Source organism: Sceloporus undulatus, chromosome 4, assembly GCF_019175285.1.
Source record: "Sceloporus undulatus isolate JIND9_A2432 ecotype Alabama chromosome 4, SceUnd_v1.1, whole genome shotgun sequence".
NCBI classification, from domain to species: Eukaryota; Metazoa; Chordata; class Lepidosauria; order Squamata; family Phrynosomatidae; genus Sceloporus; species Sceloporus undulatus.
The window spans coordinates 127144565-127169400 of NC_056525.1; the positions used below are offsets into that span (position 1 = coordinate 127144565).

At 40.1% G+C, this 24836-nt stretch overlaps 1 protein-coding gene across 2 annotated transcripts in view; it reads right to left on the minus strand.

Moving 5' to 3' along the window:
- Positions 1–24836, minus strand: part of DARS2 (aspartyl-tRNA synthetase 2, mitochondrial) — a 38376-nt gene that overhangs the window by 3625 nt on the left and 9915 nt on the right. For both annotated transcript variants that reach the window (XM_042462739.1, XM_042462738.1), the window contains 11 exons: positions 21131–21254; positions 20983–21029; positions 18956–19062; positions 18151–18220; positions 14273–14452; positions 7238–7345; positions 5231–5293; positions 3400–3552; positions 1737–1955; positions 801–911; positions 555–630 (listed from right to left, as the gene is read on the minus strand). In XM_042462739.1, the coding sequence (XP_042318673.1) occupies positions 555–630; positions 801–911; positions 1737–1955; positions 3400–3552; positions 5231–5293; positions 7238–7345; positions 14273–14452; positions 18151–18220; positions 18956–19062; positions 20983–21029; positions 21131–21254 (1258 nt within the window). The remainder of the gene's footprint in view (positions 1–554; positions 631–800; positions 912–1736; positions 1956–3399; positions 3553–5230; positions 5294–7237; positions 7346–14272; positions 14453–18150; positions 18221–18955; positions 19063–20982; positions 21030–21130; positions 21255–24836) is intronic.

Here is a 24836-nt window from a genome sequence, read left to right on the forward strand (position 1 = left end):
TATTGTTTTTCAAAAGGCATGCCTAGCACATATTAGGTACTTTCATACCATCTGTATGGGATGCTTTGATTTAGATTTCCTGCATGGCAGGGGGTTGGACTGGATGGCCCCTGCAGTCTCTTCCAACTCTATGATTCTAAGTTAATAAATCATGATGACTGGCTTTCAGTTCCAGGGGCTGAACTAGATGTCCCTTTTGTTCCATTTATAGTTTTATGAACCCAACATCTCTCTCTGATATCAAAATAGCTGGAACATGTTTGTGGATGTTTATTTTTACAAAAATAGTCAGTGTCAAAATACAGGCAATGGCTCATTTAACTGTCAAGTAAAAAAAAAGTAGTGGTTTGAGTATTCAACCAGAGTTTGAAATCTGGCTCAGCCATGTAAACCCACTGACCTTGGGCAAGTCACACTCTCTCAGCCTCAGAAGATGGCAATGGTAATCCCCCGGATAAATATGCCAAGAAAACCCCATGATAAAGTCACATTAGGGTTGTCATAAACTGGAAATTCCTTGAAGGAACACAACAACAAAAACAGCAGATACTTACCTAATGCAATTCCTCCATGAGGTGGTGCTCCACAATCTAGAGCTTCAAGAAGATGAGTAAGCAGTTCAGTGTCCTCCTAGAACAGAAGTGCAATGTTAATACTGTAACTACCATAGGATACAGCCTAGAGGAAAAAACAACTCCATTCTTACTACATATGAAGGCCCATTGCCATGTAATGTTAGTATGTCTATCAGTGTGCACTCAAGAATGTAACCTATTGGGCTAATAAAAGTTTGCCATTACCTTCAGCACCTTCTCAAGAATGAAACGTTGCTGCTTTGCACTGTGAATTCGAATGGAACCACCTCCAATCTCACTACCATTTAGGACTAAATCATAGTGCTGACCACGCACCTGGGGAAAATAGTAACAGACTATGTCATCATTTTATGCATGCAGATTTCAAGGAATATGATATGTTTCTACTGAAAGTAGTGTGAGCTGGACATCTTAAGAAAATAGAGACAATATAGATGGGGGAAGGGGTGCTGATGTGAAATTTTGTGGTATCTCACACATCTTCATGTTTCCTCACTTCTGCTATTATCCTTCAACAAACTTCTTTTCTACAAGTATCTCAGTTTTCCATCTGCCTTCTTTTCAGCAGTAGTGGTCTTGTTTCTGTTTTATGGATAGACTCCAAAGGATGGAGTTGGTGCTTGGGGATTATTGTTTGACCCCTTAGGACAATAATTATAGGATTCTGCAGGGCTCTACTTGATCCCACATTTCAGTGGCAGTATGAAAGATAATCTGGGGACTAGGGGTGATACTGTGCTCATACCAAATGCAACACTGGCTTATTTTTTGGCTACTGAAAATGAGAAAGATCCTGACAGCATGAGAAACTGGCACTGCCAAACAGTCTTACTGTTGGAGTAGGACACTGGGAGACCAGGGTTCAAATCCCTGTTGGCCATGGAAACCTACTGGGTGGGTTCAGACAAGTCACACTCCCTCAGCCCCAGAGGAAGACAACAGCAAACCCTTTCTGAACAAATTCTGCACCCCCAAAAAATATGGTAAGTTTGCCTTAGAGTTGCCATAAGTTAGAAGTGATTGGAAGGCAGACAGCAACAAACAGTTCACCAAGAGTTGCTTTGCTATTGCTCTCCTCTTCGAACCCTGCCTACTTTTGCATACACAAAGTTCTGCTAGAAAATAAAGGCAGAAAGTTACCTTTGCAGGGTCTGTGTACAGAAGAGGCTCATCGGTGGGGCGAGGGGCAGTGAAAGGATGGTGAGCAGACTCCAATTCCAGAGCACTTTCTTCTTTCTTGAGGAAAAGGGGGAAATCCACCACCCACAAAAAGTGAAAGGCAGAGGGGTTCCGGAGCGGCAGGCCTCTTGCTTCCAACATTTCAGCAATCTCCAATCGCACTTTCCCTAAGGTCAAGCACTGAAAACACAGGAAAAAGTGTGTGTGGAAAGGGAGCTCTCAAATAGGCAACTTTTAAAGAAGAGCTGCTTTGTATCCAGCTGTTCAACAACAATATATATTTTATTAATTTATTTTACCATTTATGATCAGAGGTTTTTATTGCTTCAATTATATATGTTGCTGTGGTGGATGTAAAGATTAAAGACTTTTGAAAATGTTTTAAATACCTAAGTAAAATAAATAATTCAGCAGATTGCTGGCTCAAAGATAACAAATCAAAATGTGCAACTTAGGAGAAGAATTAAGTTTTTTTTTTATAGATTCGCTCACATATAAAAACTTAGGGAAATTTTCAGTCATTGTGTTTGCCTTGATGTTCATGCTATGTGAGCAGGAAACACATATTGTGTTTCCTTTACAGCTCACAAGGACTGAATTTGAAATTCTAAAACACTGTTAACACTAAACAATATGCCACGAATTTCCAAAAAGCCAATGAGAATCTTACTTATTTCTTACATTTTTCCTGCCTTTATTAATTTAAGATGATATACAATGTTCCTTCTCTTGTTTCAGCCTCTCAACACTATGTGTTAGGTTCAGATCCAGTAAGTTTCAAGGCTCAGTAGAGAGCTGACTTGGGACTCTAGAGATCAAGGTTCAATACTCTTATCACTACACCACATATCTCAGCTTGTATAGCTTACTCATCAATATTATATATATTTCATAATGCTTGAACAATGATTTATCTATTTTATAAAGGAACACAATATTTGTAAAGTCACCAAAACAGGATTCTCCTCACGTATGTTTCGACATCCAGGATATATGAAGCCTACTGACCTTGTTAAAATATAATTTTAATTATTTTAAACATTTATAAACTGCTTTTGTCCCCAAAATTGCAGGACATGTACACAGCATTTTAAAATAAAATATAAAACATACAATTAAGCCCCCCAACTCAAAATGTGAAATGGAGTATATAAACTATTTTAAAAAGAAAAATAATGTCAAAAAAATGTATCACCAATCATATCCTTGAGAAGGGCATTTCAAAGTCAGTGTGCTACCACAAAGAAGTCACAGTTTACTTCCTTCAGTGGTGAAATAAGGCATCAGCTGATGAATAGGCCTGAACAGAGTTCACAGGCTGATAAACCTGCTTTTGTTGATTGAAAAAATAGGTCACTTAAGAAATTAGCCAACCATCGTAATGTGGTAGAGAGGCTACATTAATAACAACTTACTTAAAACATTCAACATCCCACACTGCCATCCCAAAAACCACAATTTAAAAAAATATTATTATTTAATGAAAGCTATCAAAAAAGCTGCAGATAAAATTGATTTCCTAAAGGCAATTAAACCAACAATCTAATATTACAGCAAGGAGGGAGATAGACAGATGAGAACTGCTGATGCCATAGAAGACTCAGGGACATAATGTCTTCCTTACCACCTTTTCTTGCTCTCCAGCTGCAAGCACCACCACATCATCCACGTTGGCTTGAACTGCTTTGATGAGCTCCAGTTTTTGGCTCTCATTTAAGAACTTTGCAAGTCGGGACTTCAGGCTCCCATCAGGCCTCAAAATCAAGTGCAATAATCCCTGTGAAGGACAGAAGAAAAAGTCAGATCCTTCCCTAAAAATCACACAGATAAAGGGAAGCTGGACTTGGACCACTTCCCTTCAAAGACAACAGCTATAAGTACATCATTTTTTGTGCTGTTGTCAATTTATTGCAGGATTCCTGTAATAACACCATTCCACATTTCTGCACATATCACTGACCTTAGCATGAGAGAGAAGAATGGGAGGTACAGACTGTGCTAATCATAGTTCCTCAAACAATGTAGATAGCTTTGGTTGAAACAATCTGGCTCTTCAGTGTGGCCTCAAATCCACACACACACATACTCACATATATGTGCTCCATGGCTTTCACTTGCACAAGAAAGGAACTCTAATACTTTTACACAGAACAACCAAGGGTGTTTTGTTAGCATCCTCCCATCTATTTATACCCTGTCATTCCTCAGTTGCTTAAAGCAGCAAACAGTATAAGGATGCTACACCCACATTTTACCCTGGCCCATTTTATCCTTGTTCAGTCAGCAATTCCCAGCCTTATCAATTAAAGTAGATTAGGCTCTGAATTGATGGCTATCCCCCCAAAATAAAAAACAGCTTCATTTATATACCACTTCATACTGAACTAGCAGTATCTTAAGTGGTTTACAACTGTAAGCTAATTGCCTCAAAAAATCTGGGTACTCATTTTAGCGACCTCGGAAGGATGCAAGCCTGCGTCAAGTTTGAACCCTGGATAGTACTGAACTCACAATCTTATGGTTTTGAGTGAGTGACTGCAGTACAGGCATTTAACCACTGTGCCACCAGGGCTCCCAAGGGTACCTGATGAGGTTCAAAGCTGAAACTGGATCTCCTCAACCCAAGTCTAACTTTCCAGCTACTGCACTTTCCATGCCTCATCTGCTGATTCTTCTTATCATGTGGCTGATCATTACATGTGCATGATTTGACAAACCATTGATCTATCTCAGATGAGAAACATACACAACTGCCTTGCTAGATCAATCTAAATTCTACCTAGTCTGTACACCATCTCCAGAAGCAACCACACTCTGCAATTTTACACACAGGTATGTTGGTAATGGTCATCCCATGTCCTTTATCCAAAAGCACAGATTACTAAAAGGCTCTGCATATGAAAGTTCAGTTTCACTATTATGATTAATAGCTGCTGACAGCTTCCAAAGTTTTCTTTGGGTTTTCTCAGTTCCTAATTGACTAAAACCAAGGCACTCTGTTTCCCACACTGGCCAACCAGATGGGTATGATTTATTAAAAGCAAACACTTTATACCCATATTCTATCTTTTTTTTAAAAAATGAAGATGACACAGTATATCCGACAAAGGGAAGTCCTCCTCTTCTGTTCCTACTGAAAATGCTAAAGAGATTATCACACTATAATCTTAAAATTTTGCTATTCCACTTTAACTGCTCTGGCTGCCTCCTGTTGCATTCTGGAGTTTGTAGTTCAGTGAGGTCTATGACCTCACTGGCTGAATATTCTAAATGCCCCTCCCTAAACTGCAAATCCCAGAATGCAACAGGAGACAGCCAGAGCAGTTAAAGTGTAATAGCAACATGTTAAGAGTGTACTGCGATAATCTCCTAAAATTCAAACTCTGTCACATCTTACACAGATCAGAGGAAACTCCTGACAGAAGGTACTGCTTGGTAGGAGGTTGTTGGCCTACCTGGTTAAATTTGGATTCTATCAGTTCAGTTAATGTCTCCAGATCTTTTTCCTGTAGATATTTCTATAGAAAAAGATGGCAAAGGAAAAGCACCAGTTATTGAATTACAATATATACTTGACTATAAGTCGATCTTATGTATAAGTCAAGGACAAGTTTTGGGGGCAAAACTATGGATTTTGATATGACCTGTGGGTAAGTTGAGGGTAAATTTAGGAGCATATAACAAAGGATCTAAATGATGAAGCAAAGCGAAACAATGTCAAAGAAGTTACACAATTTCAGCAGACATAACATTGTGCTCACTCTTAAGGCTGGATGGATGAAAGAGTGTGGCGGAGGTGTGTGTGCCATGCTTCCAGGACAGATTATATATACAAGGGATGGCTCCTTCTTTTAAATAAGACAATACAGTCTTATACACTGATTTTTTATACACGGATTCAAGCATCCACGGTTTGACAATATTTTTAAAAAGTATAAATGTCAAACATCAAAGCTTGATTTTCCATTTTTATAAGGGACACCATTTTGCTATGTCATTATATTTAATGGGACTTGCGCATACACGGATTTTGTTATACACGGGGGATCTTGGAACCAAACCAAACCCCAGCGTGTAACAAGGGTCCACTGTACTTAACTTGACCTGTGGACAAATCGACTCAGTTTTTTTTAGTCTATTCTTTGACCTAAATTTCTAGACTTGTACATGAGTACATACAGTAAGTATTATAACCCAAATAGCAGGTATGCTCCCTGTTTGTCTCCGTTTTTTGCATTAAATCTGCGCCTCCAGCTGCCGTACTTTCACTTCTAAGAAGGCCACCAACTTGCACTTAGTGCAGGTGAAGTTCCCACATTTGTGGGCAGGAAGACAAACATCCCACAAGTGTTGCAGGTGACTGCAGCAGGTCCTTCAGTGTTCATTCTGAAAAGTCTTAAGGAGGCACTGAACAAGACTGTGAGCTTCCCCTGCTAAACACCATTCTAAAGAACCCCTGTAGGCCTGGCCTTTGTCCCCAAACTCTGTTAGCAAGTTAAATCAACTGGGACTCTAGTTATGTACAGAGCTTCTGGCTACCAGCTCCTTCCAGAGGCAAGTCTCTGACTCACTTGCTCTGAGTAAGTCCCCACAAGCCCCTTAAGGGAGTATTGAAAAGCAAAGTATAACATTGAAGGAGATGTCCTCCAACACTGTGCCAAAGTGACCTTCTCCTCTGTACTCCAAACCCTCCTGGACTATAAAAAATAAAAATGAATGTGAAAAGAAAAATTTGTGCACCATTAGGCATGCACCTCTACCAGCAGTTCTGTAGAATGAGTCTTCTATCTCCTCCTCCTCCCAGTGACCAAAAGAAATAGCTCACACTTTTAAAATTTTAAGCTCTTACCCAAGCAAATTGGACACAGAAAACCAGGCTCCTGGTATTAGTTGGGGGGCCTCCCATCCAAATACTAAGCAAGCCCTAATTAGCTTCCAAGATCAGATGGCATCTGGTGCCTTTAAGGTATTTAGGCCCAATGTTAATGTACAGAGTGTAAGAAAGAGAAAGAGAGAGAGAGAATTCTCTCAATTTCCAATTTAAGATTGCATTCTCAATCTTCTTTCTCCAACATATGTAGCATTGGATGAATACATAGAAGCATTTTATTCCTGCAGTATAAGACATCTCTATAAAATTATTGTACCACCAACCCCTAAAAATGTTCCCATTTTTAGCACAGAAATTAAATACATTTAAATGCATTTCTGTAAAGAATGTGCTGAAATAATACAACTTTGGTGCATTATTGTATCCCTAATAAAAGACATATATTCTCCTACCCTGAAAAGACAAAATATGTGACTTCTGTTCACAATTGATGTGCTTTTCATTGAACTATTAATATCTATTCAGGTAAAAGAAACAAAAACATTCTTTAGGCTGATTATAAAGAAGGCAGCATTGCAAATGACATTTGAAAAAAGACAGGTCTTTTGGTGAAAGATCAAGGATCACTCACTGCTCCTTGGGGTATGCAAATGGCTCTGATAGTGCTCTGGGATCCACTGAGGGAATTCTGTAAAAATCCAATTTCCACATTCCTGAGCACATCACTGACATCAGTAATCTGAGCAATAGAAGTAAAAATGTAGGTAACTGTTAAGAAATGAATAGGCATGCAGAAATACCACTTTCCATCCTTGCAATAACAGGCATAAACCATGAGGAGTGGGATGTTTCAATCGAGCTAGCAAGAGCTTCTCATCCACATCCCAATATAACTTCAGATCCTACAAACCTGTTCCCTGCATATAATTTCCTGGCTTTTGCACAGGATACATAGAACAGAACACTAAAGATTTACAAGGAAATGGGGTGAAAAGAAACATATGGTGTTGGTTTGTCTGAACAAGTTTTATGCAATAGGAGTAAATCTTGAATGCTTTGCACAGAGCCAAATTGCTTCAAAGCTGTACACAGTGGTGAGAGAGCTCTAGGTAGAAAAGTCCAGATCACATGGTCCCTACCTTTCTGGGTAATATAGAGCAATTAATCCACTGTCACATTTATCACACCAAACTGTGAAAAGGCTCTGCACCCTTTTCACAAAGTGCTTCTTTCCCTCCCAACCAGAAATGCAGGTAACAACAAAAACACTGGCAGAGTTCTTTATTCATGCTTGAGCCAAATTAGTTTTTTACAGCAGAGCAGTGCTTAAGTAGGGAAAAGGGAAACGGGAAACCTTGAGGAAATACAAACAGTATGCCAACTTTGCTGCCATTCAAACACTGCAATAAAGAATCTTGTGGTTCTTTAAAGACTAACAATTTTGTTTTAGCATGGGGCTAGACATGTATCTGGCAGAGTTAGATCTATGGTCCTGCAAGAAAAAGTACACTCGTTCCTCCACATTCACTGGGGTTAGGGGCACAGGACCCCCATGAATGTTGGAAAACCACAAATAACAAAAACACTATGTTTTTACCTGAGAGAACACCTCTCTAGGAATCTCTAGGTCCTCCAGTGCAACTCTGTGGTCAACATCTGCCAGACACTGACCACAGACTTGCATTGGAGGAGCTAGAGATTCCTAGAGAGATGTTCTGTCTAGGAATCTCTAGGTCTTTCAGTGTGACTTTTGGTTAAAGTTGACTTTGGCCCCATTCCCATTGGCACTTTTGCACTGGAAGGAACTGGGCAGATTCGGTTTCTGCCCCCCCCCCCCCCGCCCCCGAATGCCTCCGGAAGCAAGTGCCCACTATATATACCTCAATCAGGGTATTCAGCCCCAGAAGCCATTGCAGCTCTTTAAACCAGTTTAAAAGGAAGAGTTCTCTGCTGTCAATCAAATTAGTTCTGCTTTCGTAAAAGGTGATGTTTCTTGCAGCCATTGGCTAAGTGGATGGGGCTTCCCCCCTCCTTTTTAAAAAATTTCTGAATGCTGTCAAATTTAAAAAACCTCCGGTGTGTGTCTTGTGTGTAGCAAAAGCATTCAATTATCAAGCATCAATTTCCCAAATTGAAAGGGAAACATTTGTAACATTGGCATCGTAGCATTCGCATTTTAAACAAATAATTCCAGGAGCAAGAGGAAATGAAAGAGAAATCTCAGGCATTGTAGCCTCCTGTCAACCTTTGCCTCCTGTCACCCCAATTCCCCTTTTTTGCAACTTGTCACCCTTTTGCCTCCTGTGTATGTGCTTGTATTGTGTGCCTACAGGTTGTGAGCTTCCCTCCCCGCTTTAACTCTTTGTCTGTCTCTTTGCTATGGAATTCTGGGAGTTGTTTGCTTGCTTTTGTGTGGTGTTCCAAACGGAGGTTCCCTCCTGGAGAGAAGGAGGAGAGGGTCCTGGGCATCCCTGTCTCCTGCGCGCTGTTGGTACAGGAGCCCCGTTAGACATGACACCAGAGGCCCCCGGCAGGAGCAGCCAGACCCTCTCCCTCTCGCTCTCTGCCCTGGTCCCCTCCTTCCCTTCCTTCTCTCTTTTCCCTCTGTTTTGCCCTCCTCCTTCACTCCCTTTCTCGCTGCTTATCCCTCCCTCCCTCCTTCCTTTTCTCTCCTTTCCGTGTTCTCCTTCCCTCTCTCTTTCTCTCCCTCCTTTCTTCTCTCCCTTGTCCCACCTTCCCTCCCTTTTTCCTTCCTTCCCTCCCTCCTTCTTTCCCCCCTCTCTCTCACGCACACACACTCCTTCCCTCACTGCAGACGCTCGCCTGCCTGCCTGCCTTGGGGGCCAAGGGTCCTTGGCTCCCGGGGGTCTCTCCCAGCCCACTCTGCCTCCTGTGCATTCCTCCTCCTCCTCCTCTACTCTGCTCTTCCTCGGCTGCAGGTGTGGAGGAAGCGGGGAGAGGAGGAAGAAGAGGAAGAGGAAAAGGAAGAGAAGGAAGAAGAGCAGGAGAAAAAGGAGGTCAGGAGGAGGAAAAGGAGAAAGAGCCCACGAGGGGTGGCGTTGGCAGAGGAAGAGGAGAAGGAGGGAGAAGGAGAATGAGGAAGAGCGGAGAAGAGGAAGAGGAGGAGGAAAAAAGGAGGGCAAGCAGCGACAGGAGGGGGAGAGGGGGAATAAGAGGAGGGGGGAAGGCAGCGAAGAAGAAGGAAGAGCCGCAGGATGCACATGATCTTTTATACAACAACAACAAAAGGGGAAAAGCGGCTTGCAGAAAGCCGGCAGGAGAGGGGAGGGAATGCCTTGCCCTTTGCCCGCTCTCTGACCTTAATCCCTCCCTGAACTTGACCTGATCATGATCGGGGGCAAGTTCATATTCAGCAGAACCTGGGGTTTCCCAAAAGAAACGCTATTTGCCCCGATTTCTTTTAACCCTCTCTAAGGGGCATTTGCCGCAGAACGGGTGTGCAAGCCTCTGATTCGCTTGTGGGGGATTCGGGGTTAATATGAACTTCATGTGCAAGGATCGAATCCTGATCCAGGTTAAAATGTAGTGTGAATGGGCCCTATAGAGTTGCACTGGAGGACCTAGATATTCCTAGAGAGAACATATCAATAAAATCCATGAATAATCAAATCCACAAAAGTCAAAACCGCAATTGTGGAGGGATGTGTGGAATATAATGTGTTCTATTGTTTCAAAATATATCAGATGTCCACTCCAATAAATATCTGTTGTCTTTATACATTAGCTAGAACAGTGGAACACATATACTACTAAACAATTTAATAGCATACCACCTGCACCTTTCCAGTATATCTATTATTTATTACATATTTTTTCAAATATTAATATACCACTTATATTAAAAAAATCAAAGTGGTGCACATTGATATAATTTAAAACATATACAATATATGAAAACATAGAACACAATTTATAAATTCAGTTTGAGGTCCAAAAACAGATGTTAAGTTCAACTAAACAGGGAAGATTTTCTCAAATAAATGTATTTCTAGCAAACCTTAAAAGCTGAGGGCAGCTTGAGCAAGTTAAAATTCTGATGGAAGCGGGGACCCAGAACTGTTTTTCTTGGTGGGGGGTGGTAAGCAGGTTATTAATTTTAACTAACTGCAGATACATTTTTACAAAACAAAGAAAACATAGAGCAGATTAACAAGAATGAGAACAATCTATAGAGAAAGCAACAAATAAACAACAAATGAAATTGTACAAAACACAGTAAATGGGAGGGGGGATGGCCACTCCAACATGTCACTTGTGTAATCTGTCTGCTGAGCTAAACCTCATTAATTTTTACAATATCAGAGCAACAGATTAATTTTTAGACTAATATATAGCAGGAGCTGACACAGGTAGTAAAAAAGTGTGCTGATTTAATGCTAAATGGCAGCTTAGACTCCTACTTTGTCCTGAAAGAGATTAGGCTAACTCTGGAGTGTTGAGGACAACCTGGCTGGGTCAAATATGGTGGATAGCCAGAACAAATCCAGCAAAGGTAGGAACTATACTATACCAACTGAAATTCTGCTCTTGGAGCTATTAGAAAAAATCCAACTAGACATGTGGGAAGATCTACTCAAAGACTGGCATCAGCTTTAGAGCAAATTGACTTTAAAATAACAGCCCTAACATGAAGCATTGGTGGTACTGAAAACACTGAAAATTCTGCCCTCCAGAAAGGCATTTCACGTGAAGTCATGGAAGTGCAAACGCAGGCTTAATGCCAAACAGAAAGAAAAAAATAATGACCATGGACAAAATAATAAAAATTTAACCTAAACAATAAAGAAATTGAAATAGTAAAAGAGTTCCCGTACCTAGGATCAGAATGGAGACTGCAGTCAAAAAAATCAGAAGACTAGGAGTGGGAAGGACAGCTATGAAAAGATTAGACAAGATCCTAGAGAGTAAAGATATACAAATGAACACTAAAGTGAGAATTGTCCAAGCCATTGTATTCTCCATTACCATGTATGGATGCGAAAACTGGACAGTGAAGAAAGCAAACAGCAAGAGTATCAACTCATTTGAAAAGTGGTGCTGGAGAAGAGTGTTGAGGATACCATAGCCAAAAAGACAAAACAAATGGGTCCTTGAACAGATCAACCCTGAACTCTTCTTGGAAGCCAAAATGATCAGATTGAGGCTGTTGTTCTTTAGCCACATGATGAGAAAGCACGAGTCATTAGAAAATGCAATAATGCTAGGAAAGTTAGATGGAAGTAGAAAGAAAGGAAGACCACACACCAGATAAAACAGATTCAACTAGCGAGATCACGGGCCTGTATTTGCAGGAACTAAGCAGAACAGTGGAAGATAAAAGGGGCTTGGGGATGTCTCCACAGGGTCATCACAAGTAGGTGTCGACTTCAGGGCAGTTACCAATAACAACAAGATCCAGAAATTGGAAGAATTTAACTATTATTTGCTCAATAAAGTGCTTTTCTTGGAAAATCATGGGCAGCAGAAGAATGTTTGCTTAAGAGGTTTTCCAGAATGGATTGAGAAAAACAACTTACAATCATTTATAATTAATTGTGTTAAAAAGAATTGTCCTGATCTCACTTTAGAAAGTTCAGAAATTAAGCATATACTAGGATCTGCAAGACAGAACAATAAGGTTCCAAGAGATATTACTGTATTATCAAGTTCATAATAATGTACTTCCTCTCTGCCAAGCATAATTTACAGTTTAATGAGCTGGAGACAGAAGGTGATTCCAGGCTGCATCAACAAAAGTATAGTGTCTAGATCAGGCCCGCACAACACACGGCCCAGAGGCCACATGCAGGCCACCAAAAGATTTCAGGCCGCCCACAAAGATGTGGAACAACTTTCCTCTACTGCCCAGCTTTCTCCTGAGGGCAAGGCCAGGCAGAGGAGTAGGAGGACAGGCAAATGCCCTGCAAGGGTCCTCCATGTCCATTTTCTCCCGAGGAGAAGCATAGGTGGTGGAGGGGGATGGGTGGACACTCGCCCTGCAAGGCTCCTTTGCTACTCTACTTTCCCCCAAGGAAAAGGCTAGGTGTAGCGGAGGATGAGGACGGGCAAACACTGCCCTGTAAGGCTTTCTCCCAAGGAGAAGAAAAGGTGGAAGAAGCATATACTTGCCCCACAAGGTTCCTCCTCCACTTGGCTTTCTCCTGAGAAGGCCAGGCATTTGCCCATCAAGGCTCCTCCATTGCTTGGCCTTCGCCCAAGGAGAGGTCTGGACAGAACAGGAGAAGGACAGAGGAGAGGGCCAGGCAGAGGAGGAAGAAATTAACATTAATTAATTGTAACATATTATTTATAATTATTAATAAATAAATATTTAATTAAAGCCTATCTATGGCCCTAAGAAGTTTAGTCTAGTTTAATTTTGGTCCTTACATATGGCCAAGTTGTGCAGGCCTGGTTTAGATCAAAGAAAGTTAATAGTACCACCTCTATTCTGCTTTGGTCAGGGTTCACCTGGAATACAATGTCCAGTTCTGGCCAACACAATTCAAGGATAGTGAAAAGCTGGAGCCTGTCCGGAGGAGGATGACCAAAACTGTCTGGAAACCATATCCTATGAGGAGTGACTTAGATAGCTGGGTATGTTTAGCCTGGAGAAGAGAAGGTTAAGAGGTGACATGATAGCCCTGTTTAAATATTTAAAAGGATGTCATACTGAAGATGGAACAAGCTTGTTTTTGCTGCTCCAGACACTAGGACATGGAGTAATGGATTCAAACTACAGGAGATGAGATTCCAGCTAAACATTAGGAAGACTTTTCCGACGATGAGTTGTTTCACATTAGAATATGCTGCCTCAGAGTGTTGTGAAGTTTCCATCTTTAGAGGTTTTTAAACATAGGCTGGGTGGTCATCTGTGGGGAATGCTTTGATTGTGTATTTCCTATATGGTAGGGGGTTAGATGGCCTGTGTGGTGTCTTCCAGCCCTATGATTCTGTGATTCTATGAAATATAAAACTAATGCAATACAATTGTAAAACAAATTATGCATACAGAAATACTGGATTTCAATACAAAGAACCAATGCAATATAATATAAAGCAAACTGGCAGATACATAAACATAATATACAAGATTATAATACATTATTAAACTAAAATTCCAAAGGACCAGTATGAGATCTCTACCAATATGAGTGCTTTAGGACCACAGAATGGGAGCTGTGAGCCCATCAGTGCCAAAATAGGAAGTGTGTTTGAGAGAACTAGTGCCTCCTCTTGGAGGCTATGTATGTGGACCACTATGAGTTTTCAGAACCTTCCAAGGGCTGTTTTATTTATGTAAATCTCAGTAGCTTTTTGTACAGACTGACCTAGATTGCCCCACCGTGTGAGCAGAGTCAGCTGTAAATCCACAAAAGCTTCCAGGCAGTTGCATATTAAGTCAGGACTAGTTCTATGGGAATTGGCCCAAAGATTTGAAAAATGTGACTAGAAGTACTAGCATAAAATGAATAAACAAATTAGAATATTTTTAAAGAAAAGCCATATAATATCTGCTTAGCCACACATACTCTTGGCAGTACAAGGAAATCAACTGCCATTTCTAGACTTTTGGAAATATAAAAAGACCTAACGCAAATGTGGCATTTTAACACACATTAAATATGATGAAGAAAAGTTAGTCTTTGGCTGAATAAGAACATACCTTCAATGCAAAGCGAGTGTCTGGTTTATCAGTCCCATAGATGGCCATTGCTTCATCATAGCTGATGGAAGGGAAGGGTGTGTTGATGGGCCCCCTTTCTTCTGGCCAGGAATACTGGAGCAACCCCTCTATTAAAGCTTGAATCCCAGCTTGGTCTACAAATGACATCTCAACATCAATCTTTAGAAAAAGAGTAAAGGAGAAGAGGATAAGTCTCAAACACTAAAAGATCACTATTGGCCCCATACAGACTGCCAAAATAAAGCTGCTTTGGGTTACTTCGGAGGTATGCTGTTTAAATGATACATGCGTCCTAAGATTCTGGAAGCTGCACCAAAGCTGTGTGCCAGTCCTTTGGACTGGATCATAGCTTTGGTGTGGCTTCTGGACTCTTAGGACGCATGCATCATTTAAACAGCATACCTCCAAAGTGATCTGAAGCAGCTTTACTTTGGCCTGTCTGTATGGGGCCTATTGTTTGCATTAAGGTAGAATTCAAAGACATAGGCATGTCAGTATGGAAAACCAGTATGCAAAGGGATCCTGTAGCACCTTTGAGACTAAGACCCAGTACAGACGGATGCTTTGCGCCAGTCTGGGGCTGATACAAGGGCTTCATTGGGTGGGGGCGCCCAGCCCTTCTAGCAGAGCCCATGTTCCATCTTGCCAGCACCCCACCTATACGGGGCACATGACAATGACACGCAGGCATCTGCCCACTCAAATATTTCTGCGTGTGCATCAATATCGCAGCTTCTTTTTGCTCCCAAGAGGAAGCGCATCGTTGCTGTGCTATTTGGTTGCTGTGGCAACGATGCGGGGCAAAGATGGGCGGGATGGAGCTGCCTGTCTGTCAAGCCCCTTACTGAGAAAAATAGGTTTTAGCACAAGCTTTCACAGATGTAGAAGTTGTCCACACTGACAAAATAAAGCAGCTTCAAACTGACTTGAAGTCTACCTGTCCAGGCAACACATGACGGGAAACCAGGCGGAAACTGACACATAGCTGTACTTCGGGGCTAAAAACTGGTACTCCACCTTAATGCAGAAATTGTGCATCATTAAACGTGCATATAAACAGCACAGTGTAATTACAGGAATGTGGGAAAGCCAAGGCAGTGTACAGAAGTGGTCTGGAGCTTGGGTCCAGAGACCAGTGGGACACAGCAGCTAGCACAATTGCTTGCTATACTTTTTTTTTTGCTTCAGCATGCAGGTACATGAGTGGCCAGCTGCATACTGACCAGTTGCACTATTGACCTGTCACATGCCCCTTGATGCAAAGGTACAATAGAAATGGCAGAACTGCTGGGGCGTAAAGAGATGCGCTGTGTCCACTATGACCATGTGTACAGTTGATCCACGCAGGCAGGACACACATGTACAGTTGATCCAGACAGGCAAAACGCACATGTACAGTTGATACACGCAGGCAGGGCGCAGACAGAGAAGGAAAAATTCCTCCCACACAGGCTTCAGCCTTGAGCTCTCGGCTTGCAGAAATAAACACTGCTGGACAGCAAGGCTCTCACTCAAACAAGAGGCCTTTAATTCACTTGTTCCAAACTATTTACAGGATCACACAGAGTACCAAACAGCCGTCTGGATACCCACAGCTCTATATACAAACAAAAAAGTGCTACGCCAGTCACCAACCACAACAACCCAACAACAGCGATAGTCACCTTTTACAGGTGGTCTTCTGTGAAGTCATGTGATAGCCATGCCACCAATGAAATCTTGCTTGTTTCATCCCCAGTGCATGTTGCATCATACAGTATCCCATGATGCACCTCTAGCTAATATCACCTACTTGCATGTTGCATCAGATGTCCCATGATGCACAGCTTCCAAATGCTGACTCATGGACACCTGCCACTTGAACTTTAGTTACCCCTGCTCCAGTTCCACCTAGTGGCCACATCCATGTCATTTCCAGGCCAAGTATGCCACATGGTCCTGACATTCCCCTCCAAATGACATGCGGTGTGTCCCATGTGTCATTTGCATTTGTCTCATGTGTGATGTAGTCCTGACTGTGTGTGTATCATTCCTGCTAGTCACCCACGTGTGACGTCCCACAGATGTCTGCTATGTGCAAATGTTTGCCGTGTTGTTCCAAGAACCAACATGCTGCAGCCTAAGCTCCCCATTCTGTACAAGTTTTCTGACTCTTGGTATCACCCCACAATCTACCAAGTCCTACATCTCCAGAGTCTAAAATTCTGTCATGCCTCCAGCATGTCTGTGAACTCCTATTCATATTAGTTGCTGTTCCACAGAGCTCCCTTAGACTTTTTGCCAACTGTCTAGCCCACTGCCCAGCACTCGTTATACCAGACAACACAGTAACCTCTGCATCTGTTGTCCTAGATGCTGTGGACCTGTGTCCCAATCCACCCAGTTCTGACTCCCCATCTGTCAAGCTCCAGCATCTGACTCTCACTGGTACATACAGTCTCTGGCACACCTTGAAACCTCTGTCCTGGTTTCTGCCAATCCAGATCCTCCTGCCTTGGGAGCTTTTCTGGTGTCCAGCAAACCTCTCTCTGGATCTCTGTGCCAACTTTTCTTGCACCAGTCTGATCCTCTGTTGATCCCTTGTTGCAATGAACAAACCTTTCCTTGTTTCTTGATAGCCCATGCCAGCCACATTCCTGGCTCTGGCTTCCCTGGTGCTATTAGGCTCAAACTTATTTTGCCTCTGCCGTATAGGCCTGGCCAACACACCAAACACATCCTGGATTCGCTCTGCCACACACACCTGAGCTCTGGCTACTTTCCACCCCTCCTGCTCTGTGCATGTCCCCCTGAGCTTTTCTTGGGTGTTCTCTGTTTTCCCAACCACTATCACAGAAGAGGTCTGTGCCTGTTTCACCACAAAAAACTTGCCCTTCTGACACCTCATGGGAATCAGGAATGTGCCTTCACCACCCTCAGAGATTATCCCCTCTGTTGTAAGCCTCCCAGATTCCCAGTGATTGGGCGGCATATAAATAAATCCTATTATTATTATTATTATTATTATTATTATTATTATTATTACACACACACATCCCTTAAAAAAGAATTAAACCTGTTAAGATTTAAAATACAGTCTGGTAAAAAAACTGTTAATAACAAATGTTCTATTGGGCAGAGAGGTAGCTCAGTACATAATGTATGTGGAGTACATTTATAGCTAAGCAATTCTATTCAGGAACGGCCTGCCGTAAGAGATCTGTCTTGATAGATATTTTGAAGCTATCTAAGCTGGTAATTTGACGGATCTCCTTCGGCAAGTCGTTCCACAGTCTGGGAGCGGTTGCAGAAAAGGTCCTCTGGGAGGTTGCAGCTAATCTGGTCTTTATAGGCTACAATAAATTCCTCCCAGAGGACATGAAGGTGCGGGTTGGATTATACAGAAGTAGGCAATCCCTTAAGTAGGTTGGACTCAGGCCATGTAGGGCTTTAAAGGTAATAACCAATACATTGTATTGCATCTGGAAACCAATAGACAAAATAATTCGACATCCCCATACGTCTACACAGAGGGACTAGTGTAAAGGAGAAGGAGTAGTAGAAAATCAAGCTTTAGCATCATTACCCCCAAGTCCCCTTAGTAGCCTCTGTCCACACATAAGGTGATTGCTTTATTGTCTGATAGTCAACCTACAATTGTATCCTTTGGCTGGACTCAGCCATTGCTATTTATTATCATCACTGATCTTCTCTTTGTGTGAGGAGATTTTAAGATGCCTCCCTGTACAGGTTGGAAAATTTCAATTTGTTTGAATAATAGACTGTTGCACAAGTGATTTGACCTATATCATCCTGGCCTTCAACTCATATTTCCTTATGGTTTAAACCAAAATAAATAGCAATGGGGAAAAAATTACCTGTGTGAATTCTGGCTGTCTGTCTGGCTTTGAACCTTCATCTCGATAGCAGCGGGCAACTTGGAAATACCTGACATTAGAGGTAAATGTTGTAAAGTTATTGTATTAATATTTTTTCAGAGATAATCAACATTTGCTGTGGGTGGGAGGAAAATGTTGCCAGCTGTGATCAAACCTAAACTTAAAAAGTTAACTCTCTACAGTCAAGAAGTGAGAGTGAGGGGGGAGAGCATGGAAGAAAAGACAGGGAAGAGTCCATGATGAAATAATAAGAGGATCCAATTAAAACATGACAGTAAGTCTTTAGAACACTTTCCTCAGAACTTCATAAATTTTGGCATAGTTTACCAACCATTACTAACTAAGACAGAATGTGTTGCCAATGACTCCTCCCTATTACAATTTTTCCACAATAACAAAGCAAGTGACGGGAGAGCTTTTCTGTCATGCTCTTGAAGTCTGGGTCTCTCTAAATACTTCTAATGGTTCCATACCTCAGCAGTACAACAAAGAACAGTATTCCCTAATCTCAGGAGAGTGGAGGACAGTCTCCTATTTTACTAAGCAGGGCCTTTGCCAGGGAACAATGTCCCAGTCAGTCAATCTGTGTCTGGAGGCTTTTGTCCACTGCCTACTAACCACTTTATTATGGAATTCACCTACTCATGAAGGGGTCAGTTTCTGTAACAAGCTATATATTTTGGTCTCTCCCACCTGCAGGTTGTGGAATAGTTTCCATCTCCTGGTGTCAGACAAGACATTCCCATCAAAATTCCATTTGCCAACAGAGGCCTAAGAAACTTACCTGTCCAGGCCTCCAACCATCAGTAGCTGCTTAAACTGCTGAGGACTCTGGGGTAATGAGTAAAATTTTCCAGCCTCCCGTGAAGGTACCACAAATTCCTTTGCGCCCTGGTATTACAAGGAGAGTGTAATGTAAAAGAAAAACTGCACTGACTTTAGCTGGTCTTGTGACTAAAACACAGAGGCCAGAACCCTATAGGTGGTGTATGCTAGCTGCATAACCAGAGGTATGTATCTTTTCTGTATGTTTGTGACATACAAGAAGTACCCAGTACCTTCTTACACAATTCCTTCTTACCTTTTTGCTGCTGGAGGGGACAGTGCCACAGCTTCTAGAAGACCTGTTCAGGGTCTGCCATGGCTGCTGTGCCTGACTCTGAATGGAAGGAACTACCTTCCTCAATGGCAGCCACTATTGTAGCCTTGGCCTTAGAAGGTCCCATTCAGAATCTGGTGAGGCTACTACATCAGACTTTAAACAGAAGGCACCGCCTCTTCTACAGTGGCAGCTGCAGTCTCCCTTCTCCTTTTGTGTGGTGTCTTTTTAGATTGTAAGCCTGAGGGCAGGGAACCGTCTAATTAAAAAGACTGTATGTACAGCGCTGTGTAAATTTACAGCGCTTTATAAATAAAAGATAATAATAATCATAATCATAATAATAATAATAATAATAATAATTCAAGGCCTGCCACATCTGCTGGGTGGGCAAAAAAGGGAAGCAACACCCTTCTCACTCACCTAACAGCCACACCAGTCCCACCAGGTATACCACCCTACTCTTGGATGTCAGCTGGTGTTGTCTGCATTCCCCTGGTAATGTCTCTGTTCTCAATATTTCTTTTTGCTAGGGTCCCTTTGAAAGAGTCAATAATCTTCTTCAGCTTATATCCAGAAAATAAACTTCTCCCAACACACCTTTGCCCATCAAACACAAAGCATATCCCCTGAATAAGCCAGTTTACATCCATTACGTCCAATCAGGACTGCTCTAATACAGTGGTACCCCGGGATACGAAATCACCGCGTTACGAAATTTCCGGGATACGAAAAAAATAAATAGGAAAAAACTGTTTCGGGTTACGGTTTTTTTTTTTTTGGCTTACGAAAAAATTTTTGGTGCTTTTCGGCGCTTTTTCACACGAAATCGCGGCTTTCAGCGCTAGCGGCTATGGCTTTTTCGGCTAGCGAAATTTTTCGGGTTACGAACGGCGCCGCGGAACGAATTACATTCGTAACCCGGGGTACCACTGTACTCATAAAAGGTCCCTACAGCACACTTACTCTTGAGTAGTCAAGTAAGTTCTTCACGCATAATGAAAACCCAACTTCGCAACTGGGCACAAAAAATAAATGTCATTAAAAATGAATGCTGATAACTGAATGAGTTTTCAGCTTGTTTCACTTCCCTTGCATGTAAGGTGGGATTCTTGTGTGCTTTTGCGTGCATGTGTGCGCAGATATGTGTTTTCTTTCAAGTATCCTTTATACTAACAGGGAATTTGTTTCAGGTTTTTGGTGCTTTTAAACTCCAAAAGTAAAAAGGAAAAGACCATGACTGACGGTGCGTGCAATCAATGCTATCCCAGTGGTACCCATCACATCTGTGAATATAGCCAGCTTGAAAAGAAAGCTAGGTTCTTTGATACAAACTATCATCTACATCATCCATATTATTGAGGAAGAGGACTAGATGATTCAAGGGCCCCTAGAACTATTCCCTACCATGGCATTTGACTCTTCTGGCCAGAGTTCTACCCCCTCTCCCTATTATAATGGGAGTCTAAGGCATAGGTCTGGAACTCAGTGCAATCTAGCTAAATCTATGAGCATAAGAAAAATTGATTAATTTTTTGGGCAGAAATTGTGGTTTCAAATAATCACTGCCACTCTTAAGAGTAATGTGACTATTTTCATCCTAGAGGTCTGGGCATTCCCTAAATGCTTTACAAAACAAAGTGTGCAGAAATATATCCACAGAAGAAAATAACAAAATGTATCAACAGAAAAGAAAAAATAAGCATACCTACCCCTGGAGTCTTTTTAAACAGTGTTGGAGTTTCCACATCCACAAACCCTAAAGCAAGATTTCACATATAAATTTGTGAACAGCACTTTCAGTAAAATGAGAAAAGCAAATGCTCCACAAGCTGTGACAAATCTCTGCACTCTTCTTACCATAACAGTTGCAGAGATATTCTCTCATTCTCATCACCATCTGGGATCTCAGCCGTAGATTGTACTGCATCTGAGCACGGCGCAAGTCCAAATAGCGATATTGCATTCTCAAAGCCTCACTTTTCTAAGCAAAAGAGGAATAGACAATAGTTTTGGAAACGGGGAAAAAAAATCAGAATTCACAAACATCAGGTTAGCTTCTAAAAGTATCAAAAAGAGAAAGTGAACGTGTTATAACGTGCAAAATATTTCAATTTTAGCTCTCAACCTCAAGAAGCTTATCTAAAATAAATTAATAATAACCTATACTAGTAAGGTAGTATCTGCCTTCACTGCAAACATGCAATCAGACAATTTCTAAAACTTACAGATTTTATCATCTCTTTTACCTGAAGTGTCTGACAAGCTATCTTTTGTCTGGAATAAAGGCTCTGGGTGTATGCAGCCATTCTATGACAACACAGAAGGCAATAGCATTCATATTCTAAATAACATCCATTTACATTTTTTTAAAAAAAAACTAGTTTTTAGACCTGATGTTTAGTTTTTGAAATGCATAATTAAGCAAAAGAATGGCAATTATACAAATATGATCAATTTTTGTCATTGATGTTGTTGTTATGGCTCAGCACAGCTAATTTTGTTTTATTTTAACTTTGTAAAAACCAGTTCTACAAAATTTAATTTTACATTACTAAGGGGCTGACCAGACGGGCCAGGATAGGAAGAGCCAAGTCCATGCTATCCTGACCCAGGCCAGTTCCTGGGCTAGTGCAAGGATAGGCAGGTGTTTACACCCTGTTCTTCAAAAACGTTGGCCAGGTCCACACAGAAGAAGAAAATGGAAAGTATGATAATACGGTTAGAGATAAATCTGGTAAAATATGTAGATTGATGAAAGAAAAATTTAAAATTTTTGAAGAATTTTATAAGGAATTGTATCAGGCAGGAGAAAATCATTTGGATAAAATAGAGAAATATGTGGAAGAAAATTGGGGGCAAAAATTAGAGGAAGAAGATAAAGAGTTACTGGAGCAACCCACTGAGAAGGCAGAGATAGTGGAGGTAATAAAGAAACTGAAAAATGGGAAAGCTCCGGGGATGGATGGATTGGGTCTAGAATATTATAAAGTGTTTGAAAAGATATTAATCCCAAAATTGTTAGAATTATATAATGGAATAATGAATGGGGAGAAGATACCAGCATTATGGCACCAATCATTAGTAATCTTAATACCAAAGGTAGATAAAGATTTAATTGACCCAGGGTCATACAGACCCATATCATTAATAAACCAAGATGCAAAGATTTTATCAGCAATAATAGCAAATAGATTGAATAAATGTATGTATAAGTATATAGGAAAGGATCAATGTGGATTTATAAAAGGAAGACAAATGTCCAATTTAGTAGGAAGAGTGTTGAATAAAATACATGTAATAGGGGAGAAAAAAAAATAAGGGCAGGGATTTTGGCATTAGACATATTTAAAGCGTTTGATTGTGTGGAATGGCCAACATTAAAAATAATTATGAAAAGATTTGGAATGGAGGATAGAATAAAAGGATTGATAGATCAATTATATCTTGATAATTCAGTAAAAGTAGTGGTAAATGATGGAATAACAAATGAAATAAGAGTGACAAGAGGTACAAGACCCTTGTCCACTATCACCAATATTATTTGCAATGGTTATAGAGTTGTTAGCGAACATTATAAGAAATGATAATAGTTTAGAAGGAATAGGACTTAAAAACAAACATAAAATTAGTTTATTTGCTGATGATACATTATTAACTATTAAAAATTTATTGGATAGATTGGGTAAAATAAAAGATTATTTAAAGATATTTGGAGAAATGACAGGGTTACAGATTAATTGGAATAAATCAGAAATGATGATATTTAATTATACAAAAAATAGAATTTGAGTTTATAAAACAAAAAAAATTAGAGATAAAGTTAAGAAGTAATATAAAATATTTAGGAATAAATATAACGAAGGATTTGAAGGAAATGGAAGATAAAAATCTGGTAGTACTAAGGAAAGAAGTGGAGAAAAAATTGGCAGAATATTAAAAAAAAAACCAGTTATCCTGGTTCGGAAGAATTGCATTAATCAAGATGAAAATATTACCAAAATTAAATTTTTTATTTAGAATGATACCATTAAAAGTGTCGGAAACCGAACTGAATAAATGGCAACAACTAATAAATATATTTTGTAATGGAGGAAAAAGAACAAGATTAAATAAACAGTTTTGGTATAAAACACAAAGAGAGGGAGGATAGATTTAGAATGGTTGGAAGTAGATACAGAGGAAGTAGATATGAAAATATGGAATATTTTTTTAAGAATTTTATTAGGAAAGAAATAAAAATTATTGGAAACCCACTTATGAAAAGTATAATATAAATATGGTATAAACATAAAAAAGAATTAATGAATGAAGATTCAATAATAACGCCAATAATAATGGAAAAGAAATTCCCAAAGAATTTGAGAGGATTGTTAGATAAGGAGTTAAAAGAAAGAAAAATAGACAGAATAGAAGATTGGATAGATGTAAGAATAGAGAAAGGAAATATAAAAGAAAAATTTATGGAAATAAAAATTTCATGGTTTCACTATATACAAATAGAACAATGGATTAAAAATTGGAGGAAAAGGAATGTAGAAAAGAAAAAGTATACGCAATTTGAACAAATAGTTCAGAAAGGAAGAGAAATGGAAGAAAATGAGAATATAAAAGGAACTACTAGTAAAATTTACAAAATGTTGATGGAGAATAAAGGAGGAAAAATAAAAGTAAATACTTTAAAGGGATTATGGGAAGAAGAATTGGGATGTAAAATAAATGACAAGGAATGGGATAGAATTTGGGAACAAAGACACCTGAAAAATTTATTGGTTCTGATAAAAGAAAATTATTATAAGTTGATTTGGAAATGGTACCTGACTCCAGTAAGATTACACAATATTAATAAGAATATTTCAAAAAATTGTTGGAGAGGCTGTCAAGAAGTCGGGTCATATATCCATATGTGGTGGCAATGTAAATATGTACAAAATTTTGGGGAAAAGTGCTATTAGAAATAGAAAATGTTATGAATATAAAAATAGATAGAAGACCGAGTATTGTTTTGTTATTATTATATAATTCAGAGAAATGAGGGGGGAAAAAGAAAAAGATTTGATAACAAATTTGCTTACAGTAGCGAGATTAATAATAGCAAGGTGTTGGAAAACAAAAACAGATGTAGAAGTGGAGGATTGGAAATTAGCTATTAATGATAAGTTGACATGTAAATTTAAAATAAAAAAAGGATTATGGAAAAGAAATGACTTTGAGGGGATTTGGAAAGAATTTGTCGAGAAAGTATTGAGAAAAGGAGATGGAAGATTACCTCCAGAAGACGAACTGAAATTTTGGATGGAATATAAGGATGGAAATGGTTCCGGGGAAGGGGAGCACTGAGGGGTATATAAAATAATGTGTTAAAATGTAATAGTATGTAAGAGAATGTAGGAAGATATTTGTTTATGGAAATATTATAAAAAATTAAATAATAGAGAAAAAAAAAGAAAATCCACCTCAGAGCAGTGAAATTCCTCTTTTGGGGAGCATTATTTTAACTACAATTTCTCTTTTCCTAGCACTCAATTGTCTTGGACCGTCTTACCCAGCCATTGGCTGGCTCCAC